This window comes from Lissotriton vulgaris, chromosome 1_2, assembly GCF_964263255.1.
Source record: "Lissotriton vulgaris chromosome 1_2, aLisVul1.2, whole genome shotgun sequence".
Classification (NCBI taxonomy): Eukaryota; Metazoa; Chordata; class Amphibia; order Caudata; family Salamandridae; genus Lissotriton; species Lissotriton vulgaris.
The window spans coordinates 129,018,673-129,031,327 of record NC_141686.1 but is presented as its reverse complement, the minus strand read 5'-3'; the positions used below and the strand labels follow the sequence as shown (position 1 = coordinate 129,031,327).

The window sequence follows — 12,655 nt, the reverse complement described above, 5'->3', positions numbered from 1 at the left end:
GAGATCAGCGATAGGGGTAGCTGCTGTATTTAGGGCCATGCTTGGCCTCTACCCATGGAAACCTACCAACCACAGACATGTATGAAAAGTTGACATCCAGGGAATTCCATGGTGGTGTGTCTTTCCCACAATCCCTGCAAACCTCAAACTTTGGCTAAAATCATGCATTTTCTGACATTCCTGTGATGAAACCTCCAGAATCAGGAGGAATCCACAAAATTCCTAGCACCCAGCATTCCCCCACTTGTGCCCATAAAAACACGACCCCACTTGTGCGGCTGGGCCTAGTGCCCGCAACAGGAAAGGTTCAAATAAAGGTCAATGGGCGTTCCACTGTGGGTTTTGCATTGATAATAATAATAATGATAATAATCCACATTTGTAAAGCGCGAACCATCACCAGTTAGGGTCTCTAGGCGCTGGGGGCCGTCGGGAAGATTAAGCAAGCTATTGCCCAGAGTCACATGGTGCTGGGCTAATCTGCCGCCGGCCCTGGGGATCGAACCGTGATCCCCAGATTCCGGAGTCAGTCACCCTGGCCTCGGCGCCACACGTCTCCCCCTCACCTGACCCTCTTTTGATGCATTCCTGTCGTGGTCACTAGGCTCACAAGTGGGGCAGCGTTTTAATCGGGACCAGTGGGGGAACAATGGGTGGTAGGAAGTTTGTGGATTCCTCCAGATTTTCCATCACATAAATACAAGGAACATTCGTGATTTTAGGCAAAGTTTGAGGTTTGCAGGGTATTGTGGGTAAGAAAACGTCATGGGATTCACATGAAGAACACCACCCCAAACTCACTCGGGTGTTTCATTTTCAAAAAACGTTTTCAGGGACACCTAGATTGGAATCCCTAGGTTGCAGCTGAGCCCGGGCCTAGTTAACGCAGCTACCCCCATTAACAAGTCAGGTTAGTTTCTTGACTGGAAATGTTCACATTTCCGCATTAAGCTTTGGGGCTTTTCCTGTAGGGGCCACTACACCCATCCGTACAAGAAAGGTAGAGTTTTTATCGGACAAGTGGGGGAATGGTGGTCAGAAGAAATGTTGTGGATCTCTGTGTATTCTGGAAATATACATCACAGAAATGAAAGGAAAATACGTGACTTTAGGCAAAGTTTAAGGTATAAGGAGCATTATGGATAAGAAAACATCATGGGATCCACACAAGGCATACCACCCGGAACTTCCTTTGATGTCTAGTTTTCCAAAATGTCTGGGCCTGGTAGTTTTCGCCAGGTGCTGGCTCACCGAAGCCCAAAAAGTGTAGGCAATCACCACGGCAAGAGGAAAGATATTGGGACTTTGCCCTGCTCTCCTGGCCTATATGCAAAAACACCCAAAAGAATCAAAAGTCCTCTTGCTTGAATCTGGGAAGGGATGTTAAAGTCGACAGGAAAGCAGAAAGACTGTTGTGGCTTTAGAGGCATGGATGTCTGATGTCAGGATGGGCCAAACCCTCCCCCCCAACTATTTTATATAAAAAATAGTCCTGTCATTTAGTGGCTTTTCTGGGCCAGGGGCAAACTCCCTCTCTGCCCTCCAGGGAGGCCAAAGTACTGGTTTGTCTCCAAGTAGGGACTATAGTCTAATGTCAGAGTGTGATGCCTGGGCCCCTTTCTTTTGTTCCAAATGCAAAATCACTGGTGATGAGTGGGCTTTCTACCCTCAGGGGACAGATTTGGGGCAACCTCTCTATTTTGGGACAAGCCTCTGATCTGCCTCCAGGATAGGGAGCAGAATTACACTATTGCCCCATCGGGGCAGGGGTATGGCTCAATACCAGGGTAGGGGCTGCCCCCTCCTTTTGTTTGTGTTGGTGCCATTTTGAATTCCTTAGAGTTTAGTGGGCTTTCTGCCCCTCAGACGGGCAAACTGGGGGCAAACCCTCTGTCTACTTCAGGGGAGGAATTGGGGGAGGGAGGGGGGCAGGAAGACTGGTTTGTCCCTTTTGGGGTGGGGATGTGGGCAATGCCAGAGTGAAACGCCCGTACCCCTTTTTTTTTGCACCTAAATGCAAAATGCCTGGTGCTTAGTGGGCTTTTTAAACCCACACAGAGATGATTGGGGGCAACCTCCCAAATTGTGAGAAACTTTCTATTTGCCCCGAGGGGGGCAGAAATACACTATTGCCCCTTCTGAGGTGAGTGCATGGCTCGATGCCAGGGTAAGTCACTACCTCCTTTTGTTTGATTGGCACCATTTTGAATTCCCTGGTGTCTAGTGAGCTTTGTGCCATTGATAGGGATGATTTGGGGGCAAACAACCTATCCACCCCTGTGGAGAGCAGAAGACAGGTTTGCTTCTTTTGAGGTGGGGGTGTGGGAATGTCAGAGCCCAACTACCAAGCCTGTTTCTTTTGCCCGAAATGCAAAATAACTGATGTCTAGTAGGCTTTCTACCCCCTGGGGAGGCAGATTTGGGGCAACCTCCCCAATTAGGAAAAACTTTGTCTGCCCCAAAGGGATGGGGAGGGAGGTACAAAAAGACTGTCAACATATTTCTTTGTGGTGGGGGCATGCCCCCACCCCTATATTTGCTTTATAATATTCCCTAGTATCTAGTGGGCTTTCTGCCTCGATCAGGGGTAATTACCCCCATCTGTCCCCCAGAAGGGGCAGAAAGACAGAATTTTGTATGGGGTGGTGAAAACACTAGCAATTTCTCTCTTGAGGCGATCATAGTGCAGGGATCCACTGGGCAGAGATATCACTGGCTAGTGGCTGAACGTCTGCATGTGCAGTTCAGCGACCAGAGTTCTAATCCACCCTTCCATTGAGTGACCCTGGGCTAACCACTTTCTCTCTAGGCACCCAGAACACGTGTCCACTGACGGCTGCCTTTGCAGTATGGGTTGGCAGTTTGCACATTTGAAGTCTACTTTGCCACATGAACAAATTATATGAGGCCTGACACATTACTTTATCTCACTCTGCATTAGTACAATTTTTTGCTAAAAAAACAGACTGCATAAAATTATAGTGTGCCCAATATTAAAAGAAAAAAATATATATATATATGTATTCATTTATTCCATTGTATACTTTTATAGATTCAGGCAGACCAGACATGGAGCGAATGTTGAAGATTTGTATCAAACGCATTTTATATTGTTTAGCTACAAATTGTATTTGTTAAAGTGTAAGGGAATAAAGTAGGTTTAATGACTACTGCCATTTTTTGTAGACGCAACTGATTTCTCATTCATTAGAGGGGAGGCAATGCAACACGTGTAAATATATGTTTACGGACCAAAACTCAAGATGTCTTTATACCTGAGAAGGGCACAAATTTTTGTTCACTTGGGTACTCTCCTATAAGGTTACCGGAGCAACGAAAAAGAGAAGTGGTCAATATGGCTTTGAGTTTTATTCTCATATGAAGTGGATCCCAGGGATGGCCAGGCACATTTAGTTTTACACAAGTGTTCTTGTAATACTAAACTTTTTACACAATGGGAAGCATCAATAGAAAGTGAAAACAAACTTAATTCTCTGTGGGTGTGCTGGAAACTCCAATTACATGATTCTAGTTAAGCAATGTGTTTTTATAGGCACTTAAAAAAAACACCTAGCCTAGCTAGGGAATGGGATGTTTTATACTATATAAAACTGTGGTTCCTAACAGGTAGCTGGCTTTTGCCACAGATATTTAGAGAGGGACCTTACATGCCTATTACAGATCAATGAAAGAAGGATCATATTCTTTATCAATATAATATTGATAAAGGGCTCTAAGTTGTCAGCAGAAAGGTGGGTTTTATGTGGCCTTCCCACAAAATAACTAAGAGGAACCCCACTTACTGAAGCATCAGTGTTGTGCTTCCCTGTTTTATCTTTTCTGGGATTTCTCTGCAGGTCTTCCCGGCTACTTCCCCATCTGGGATCATTCGTTTTCGAGCTGGAGGATTCCACCGTTCCGTCATCCTGGGAGAAAACAAAACAAAGACTCAGGAGATGGCAATGAAGCATGTACCACCCTATGGAGATCTGTGGCAAAGCCAACATATCTAGCTTGTTTTATCTCGCTCTTGTGTGATATGTCTGGATCAATAATAGAAAGCAGAAAGCTAAGAGAGACTTAAATACTGGTCAGATGGCCAGCTGTGCAAAGCACAGGACTTTAGTTCAAATGTTTTACGCCATGCCTTTAATCACACAGGACACACCCCTTGTAGTGAATTTCCCTTTACTATTCTAGGGTCATGTTCCCTTCAAAGACCCCTTCCCACCAACCCTTTTCATCTCACTTAAAGAACTGCTTGACATCATAACCAACAAAGGCCTACTGAAGTGTGCATAAAATGGCAGCCATCACGCTTCAGTTATAAAATTGAAAATATTACAAAATTATGGTTGGCAAAACAATGTACAGACCCTCTCAAAAGACCAAACTAGGATTATCACAGTACAAATTGTCCATCCCTAGGTTTCTCAGAGGGGGTGACCAACACAAAAACACTTGCATGGCACTCTCTAAGATTTCTTGTAATACAATACCTGCTGTAACACACTGCGATAGCAACCCACCATTCTTACAGGCCTATTATCTTTAAAAAACGCTTTCATAATATATGTCAGACCTACTGACTTTGTCTTAACTTTTTATAAGAAACATATCTTACCTATCCCGCAGGCATTAACTTTTCCCAGTGAACCAATCAGGACAATAGCATTTATCATTGCTTGTCGCTATAACCAATTACTGGGGTATTGTTTTGAGTATATAGTTTCGCAAACAGCAACCATCATGCATACATTAATAAAACAACAATCTATCCTTCATTTCCAATTGTCATTAGCATATGTTTTTCTCAATAAATATGCCAAGCATTCTGCTTTTACCGTAACGTTTTATCATCACCAGATCAGGTCGCTAGTCTTGATCACTGACTTTCTGCCATGACCATCTCAGTCTTGCTGTACTGATCATAAGTTTGCCCACAAGGCAAAAGTGAAAGACAAGTACTCAGTGGAAGCACACAATTTCTGTTCAATCAAATTCTGTACCTTCTCTTATTAGTGATTCTGAAAGCTCTTTTTCAGTTGATCACAGAAGGTGAAGCCTGCTAATAAAAAAAGCAAGACAGAATGGGTGCAGAATAACCTTGCACAATTTACCCACAATCATGTTTTGCGAAGAAAAGAGAAGGAAGAAAGAGAAGTTGGAAAAATTGAGCTGGGGACATCCATTCCAAAGCATCTCTGAAGCATGTTCCTGGATATAACATCAAAAGGAGCTGAGCATAAGTTTAAGACCCACAGAAAATCTCAGACATAGGCATAAAATGTTTTGCACTGGTAAATGGGAGCAACATCATAGAAACATATCTGCTCACAGTGAGGAGACCTACACACAGGTGGGTCTGCACGAGGGTGTTCAGCCCCAAACTTGCAGACAGACCTTGAGAGCAGAAAGGGTCCTGTCAGCAATGCAGCCTTATACTTGTGGCGTAAAATGAGCACCATCCCTCACAAGGAAAAGTGAGGAACTGTTACCATGAGGATTCTAAGGGAGGACAGGTGATTTCACAGAGCCAAAACACAAACAAAAGATCCATACTCTGCTGAGGAAACAACCACACCGTGCAGGTGGCACAGCAGAACACCCGACACTGTGACACCAGACGACAGAAGTGCAAAGATCTGGAAATCTTTAAAAATTTATAAGAAGCAAGTGAATAATAAATAATTGAACTGAAGTCAAATGAATTGAAATAAGTGATAACAGTTCAGGTGTGACACATATGAAAAATAGAAAGGGTAGGACAAAAAAGTGAAGTTGCAAGCTTGGTAGACAGGTGACAGGGAAACAGAGCAAGATATTGTCTGGACCAATGGTTTTCTTTAACCACAGTATTGTCCAGACTCTACGTTGACAATTCTGTGATAGGTGAATACTAGTAAACATAGTTTTTTGTAGTTGCTTTGCATTATAGCGTCCATTTCAGATGTTGAGTATGGGCCTCCTCCATGCTCATGTTCAGAATTTTATCAGCACTGAAGTCATTTTGGCACTATTTACGTGCCAGCCCTTTAGTATTTTTATCTTCACTGCTTAACTGTGAGCATGTGATGCTTGTCGCCAGCCAGAAAAACTACCACTCCAGGGACAGCTTAGGCATCTAAGGGGCTACATTACATCTCGGCGGACATGTTATTCTATCAAAACGGTGACGGATATCCCGTCTTCCAAATATAAACCCAATTATATCCTATGGGATTTATTTTTCGGCTGACGGTATATCCATCACCGCTGTGACGGAGTAACCTGTCCGCCGAGATCTAATCAGACATTTAGCCTCCTCTAGGAACACAAAAGAAAGTTTTACTTGGCTGTGGTCAACGTACTTGTATCCAAAATGGCAATTTACGAGTGGCATGGTTGGCACATGGCTAGTCTCTATCTAAAGGTGCATGGTGGGCAAAAAAACCCAATAGACTGGAAAGTGGCACGAGCCATGACCAGTTGCTTACATTATTTTAAGCATTCCTTTCCCTCACTACAGGTTTTTCCACCTCATACAGGTGAAGCATATGTAGAAGACATGTATTAAAATATACAATATATTTAGGAAAATATACAATATATACAGGACAATGTACTGGAATATGGTGGTATGGGCAGCAAGCTCTTGAGTCTCGAGCTGAACTCTGCCAGAGATGAGAGTGGTGGATTTGTTTGAGCAGGCTGGTACCCAGGGTGGAAGCTGCTGCTGAAAAAGGGTTGTCACCTTTAAGTTTGCACCTGGTGATGGGGTGACGAGGAGATGTTTTTGTGCAGCTCATGGATTGGATTTAAAGGAGTATGTTACGATTATATCTTGCCAGTCTTTGGGCACTGTACCTTCGATACCATTATTACTGTGGCAGAGGTTCTTGAATCCGAGTCTGCCTTAACTGGGAGTCAGTATATACTTTTGAGGTAATGAGTAAAGATGGCCAGATATCAGTCTCACACTTGAGTTTTGCACCCTCTGGCGCCTTGTGATTTATTAGGTTTGCCAGCAGCCTCAGGCACAACATATTCCAGCAGTCTAGGCCTGAGTTGGCCAATGCCTCCAACACAAAGGAGATTTTCTTCTGGTGGGCAGGAGAAAGGAAAGGTTTTTCATAGGCGTTTGGTGGAAGTTTTCTTTTTTTGCTACTGCTCTCACTTGTGTGTTCAAACTGAGGTGAATGTCCCACAACACTCTCAAGTTTTGTACTTTTGTTTTGATGGGTAAGTCTTTGCAAACGGTTTTGCAGACACAGGTATCAACATTTTCGTGTTTTGGGACCAGAACAATGATTTCTGTTTTTGAATCCTTTAAATTGAGGCTGTGATCCCTCATCCATGGCTCCATGGGATAGGTGGGTCTGAGCAACCTGCATGACACAAAATGTACAATCAGCTGACAGTGGGTGGCAGGCAGGAGAAAGCACGAGACGGCCAACAGGGAGCCACAGATAACTGAGACAAGAAAACCAGGCAGTGGTGGCAATGGAGGATGGGAGGATTCAAATATTATAAGAGAGAGAACTTTTAAAAAGTTAATCACCCACTATCTCTCTCATCAAAGAAGGGGGTTCCCCTATGTTTTGTAAAATAATTCCCATCCACTAGTTATACTAGTGGCATGCTTCATTATAGCAGGGTTTCCACCCAGTATATCTAGTGTATCTAGGTGTGCTTGGATGGTTAACTTATAGTGAAGCTATTGTTTATCAAGGGATCTAATGTTTTACAATTACCTGCAGGTAAACCTTCTTAGATTAAATTTGTTTGCTAGTGGGACCCTTTAATAAGGTTAAAAACAGCGAAGTTTGATGTGAATGGACATATTATGAGCTCCCACATCAGTATTTGGTCTACGTGTTTCAGCCATATCGTAGATGCCACCTACGGTCAAATGGCTTTCTTCGGGACCAGTAATTGTTCAAGATCCCTATCATATTATTATATCTCATGCAGAACACCAATTTGTGCACCAATAATCAATTTGCATTGCATCATGCTATTTTTCTTATTTCTTACAGTAGTGATTGCCTCATCACAAGATACGTTTCTGTTAGAGAGTATGCTTTTTATTTGTATATCGCACCATAGAGTCTTAAAATGGGGGCACTCTATTGTTACACTTTCGTCAAGGTGTCTCGCCCGCGGAGGACCTATACAGTGCCCTCTAAGCTCTGCATGTTGAAAGGAAGGATACCTCAGGTTAATCTGAAAGTAACACTGCCACTCGAGGCTTTTTGAGATTTCTCAGTGTGCCATACCTGCAGCACAACGAGGATCTCTCTCCCTGACTGGAGAAACACGAAGAGAGAATATGAAAAGATCATCTTCTTTAAAGAGCAGTTGTTCTCAGCAGCAGTCGAAGGCTCCTCTCTTCCCGCAGCAGATCCTCATGGCAGTATTTCAGGACATTGGAGCCAAGCGCGTTGAGTGTAGGCAGGTCACACTCACACTGCAGTCTTCCTTCTCTTCCTTACATGCCATCCTGGAGCCTATTCCTGACATCTACAGGGAGCAGCCACACTTATCATACCTTGATTATTCATTTCACCACTGTTAGTGCACACGGCATCACAACATTTAAGAGTTAACAGAGTACCTGACATTTTGGATGGATTCCATCAAAAGGTATATCCTGTCATACATGACAATGGACCTTTTTTGGAATATGTATAAACTTGGGGGGGCCAACAGCATGGAGTATATGGCACTCTACAGTACACACATACTTACTCTTCATGCTCAAGCAGAAGGAGCCGCCCCAGTCACAAAAGAGTACATATACCCGAGAGGGCCAATAGGCCCCTTACCATACGAGGGGGCATATTCACAAGGGCATTGCACCACCGGTGCATCACTTTTTCCAACGCACCGGTAGCGCAATGCACTGTTCCATATTTACAAGGTGGCGCTAAGCCACTTTGCATAGCTTATTTATTTATTTATTTTAAGGTTTTATATAGCGCGAACCAGACCTGTGAGGGTATCAGAGTGCTTTACATGATTGAGGGGGTGATATACAAAGGGCATATGAAGGGAGGATATCAAAGGGAAACAAGGGTTATGTACATTATGTAGGAAAAACAGGGAGTCTCAAGTTCTGGATAGACATGGATAAAAACAGGTAGAGTTAATATACAAGAAAGTAGGTGGTCTCCGCTCCCGGGTGTGAAGCCCAGGGGGACGGGAGGCATAATCCGGGAAAGTCAAGGATAAAGCCGTCATGGCGGGCGGTACAAGGATGTAGAGGAGATTGTAATGCGGTCGTTAGGTAAATATGGGCCTCCTCGCCACAGTTTTCTGCGGCAAAGGTGCCTGCAATGGGTGTCGCTGTGGGAGTACCCATGCAACACCCATTGCTGTTTGACACTGGCCCAGATTTACAAGGATCTGTAAATCTCAGGCAGCACCAGAAATGAAGGCCGTTGAAAAGGAGTCGTTGGAGTGGCGCAAGTAGGAGAAATACTTTGCTTTCGCATCACTTTTTGCTCCATCTATGTGTGCTGTATTCTGCAGCACACATAGAAGGAGCAAAACACCATTAATGATGATTGTTTTTGTGCGGGAAGGTGTCCCTGCCAGCCCTAACACAATCATCCGTGCAATGCAGGCACCCTTGCACTATGGATCAAAGGTATTAAGCCACTTTGCATAGCTTAATGCCGCCTTGTAAATATGGACTTCCTCGCCACAGTTTTCTGCAGCAAAGGGGCATGCAATGGGTGTCGCTGTGGGCGTATCGGTGCAACACCCATTTCTTTTTTACACTGCCCCAGTAAATCTGAGGCAGCACAAAAACGGATGCCGTTGAAAAGGAGGCGTTAGAGTGGAGCAATGAGGAGGAATACTTTTATTTCACCTCGCTTTTTGCAGGATGTTGTCCCTCCAGCACAAACACAAACACAATCATCCATGCAATGCAGGCACCCTTGCACCATGGATCAAGGGTGCCTGTCCTGATGCTAGGCAGCCTTTTAGCGATGGCGCAAAGGAAAACACAGGGGTGCGCCGTATTCATGTCAATACGGCACATCCCTGCATTTTTTTAATGATACAGCGCGTTGCTTAATTGCTTGCAGCGCAACACTGCACCATTTAGTTGTGAATATGCCCCAAGGTCTGGAAAGATATGGCAGATGAGCTATTTTCTCCATTACTACAGATATGCAACCTATCACTGAAATCAGGCTTGGTCCCCCAGGCTTGGAAAAAAGCTGTAGTTACCCCATTCTAATGAAGCCCTTAGTGGACCCCTTGGTCCTCAGTAACTATAGGCCAATATCCCTCCTGACCTTCCCAGTAGAAATCCTAGAATGCTTGTCAGCATAAAAACTGTCCAAATATCTGAGAGACCAAACCCTACTGGAGGAGGAACAATTTGGATTTATACAAGGGCATTGAACGGAGTCTGCTCTGCTGCTAGCTAGGAACAAACTCCTGATGAAAGTGGACAGTGGCCAGTCAGAGGTTCTAATACTTCTAGATTTATCAGCTGCTTTTGATACGGTTAACCACAAAATCCTGCTGAATTGACTGGCTATGAATGAAATCAGGGATATAACACTAACCTGTCTGTGCACTGATTTGTAAGAGCGCTGCCAAGCGGTTTCTCTGCCACCATACTGCTCTGACATTAAAAACCATCGGCACTCAGTCAAATCCACTTTAATATTTATAGAATGCCGGTAATGAAACTCATCAAATCCCATAACGTAACATCAAATTGTCAATTATGGCGAGGATACACAATTGATCCTTTCTACTGAAAGCAACAGGCGAGATGCTTAAAAGGCCTTACACAACTGCATAAGTGACATTGTTAAATGGCTGGACACAAACTCATTGAAATTCAATTTAAGATAAAACTGAGTTCTTATGCCGCCCATTGAAAAAAATTCCCATGAAGCTCCCCCCTAATTTTCAGCCACTAACAAATGTTGAAGAGTTGAAACACTCAGAAACAGTTTGCAATCTGGGGGTCACCTTTGACAGCAAACTATCCACGTGTCACGTAAAAAAGTTGTAGGCACCTTGTTCGCACTACTCCATGGACTAAGGAAACTCCTGCCTCTGCTGCTGCCACATGCAAAATTTCTGATTGTACGGAGCTTCATACCAAGTAGGCTTGATTACTGCAATGCCTTACTGTTAGGAGTTCTGGACTGCTTGGTAAACAGACTGTACCGAGTCCAAAACTGGCTCTAGACAGACCAAGAAGATCTTCTGCATCAACCGCCATGAAAGAACTTCACTGGCTAACCTTGAAATAGAGGTTAGCCTTCGAGTCCATGTGCATAATCTTCAAAGCCCTTCATGGCAAGGGACCCCTAGCCCTACAAAAAAGCTTAACACGATATGCCCCAAAGAGATGTCTTCGTTCAGCAACTCCAAATCTAAACTGCACTGAAATTTCAAAAGACAAAACAGGGCAGGCCAGCCTTTATGATCAGAGTGGCTCAGCTATAGAATAACTTACCTTCCGCCCTGAAATCTCAATCTGACCTACTGCATTTTAGGAAAGCTTTGAAGACCTGCCCTTTTCCCCACTAAATCACCTATCTTTGATCTGGCCATTGCAATTCTAGCTTGCTATGTTCTGATAGGAGGGTCTAGCGCCAGAATATCTGAATGGTGACAGCACGCTTTATAAAAGTAATAAATCAATATGCAGCCCCTTCAACCTAGGGCACAAGTAAAAAAAAATGTACCAGACAGCTATCAGTCAGCTGCCATTGGGGCAATCATAAGGACAATAGTCACCCATAATTAACGGTGATTCATTTCGAGTACTCTTCCAACAAGCGAAAATCATGTAGAAGACCGGGCAGAGGAATCAAGTCTCCTGTGCAGGAAAATATAAAACATATTGTAGCAGTCAGAATGTTGTATTGAGGATCATGGCCACTCAGGGATACTACACAAAACACTTTAAACCCTACACTGAGCATCAGATGATGACACAGCTTTCACAACCACCAACCTGTGGCTTCTAAGCATTCACTAGAATTACTAAAGAGGTATCATCAGGCCCTTAGCAATGGGCTAATAACCATGGTGACATTGTGTTATGCCTTAATACGATTCATGCACAATTGTCTGTACGGCCTGTACATCAGCTCTACCCCTCACCATAATTTGTGGCATCTTAGAGCAAAGCTGTTTTAAATGGTGAAAAAATAGATACTCCTAAATGTACAAGGCCTTTACTCCAAGAGGTTATGCATGCAAGTGGCTATGGTTGTCTGTATTTAGACAGACTTGGCATACTGAGGAACACTAACCTGCACCGGTGTCACCCTAGTTACCGTATTTTCCGGCGTATAAGACGACCCGGCGTATAAGACGACCCCCTACTTTGCTTAATAAAATGTAGGTTTTGTGCTATACTCGCCGTATAAGACTACCCCCACTTCCAGTGCAGTCCAACGCAGTCCTGCATAGCCATTTTGAGAATGTATTTTATTTTATTTTGGCTCGTACTTTGTTTGCTTTGTATGCTTTGTATGCTTTTGTAACCTGCACACTTATCACTTTTTCTCCAGGAATGTACCGATTGCTACCTCATGTATTTTGTCACTTTTGATCCATGTAACTTAATGTTTGCTTTTGTAATTTGTCCATTGTTATTGTTGCTAACATCAGCCCATTTTTATATAAT

General features: G+C 43.7%; 1 protein-coding gene across 2 annotated transcripts in view; it reads right to left on the bottom strand.

Moving 5' to 3' along the window:
* Nucleotides 1–12,655, bottom strand: part of DGKI (diacylglycerol kinase iota) — a 689,048-nt gene that overhangs the window by 168,344 nt on the left and 508,049 nt on the right. For both annotated transcript variants that reach the window (XM_086952973.1, XM_086952974.1), the window contains one exon: nucleotides 3,804–3,926. In XM_086952973.1, coding sequence (XP_086809099.1) covers nucleotides 3,804–3,926 — 123 coding nt within the window. The remainder of the gene's footprint in view (nucleotides 1–3,803; nucleotides 3,927–12,655) is intronic.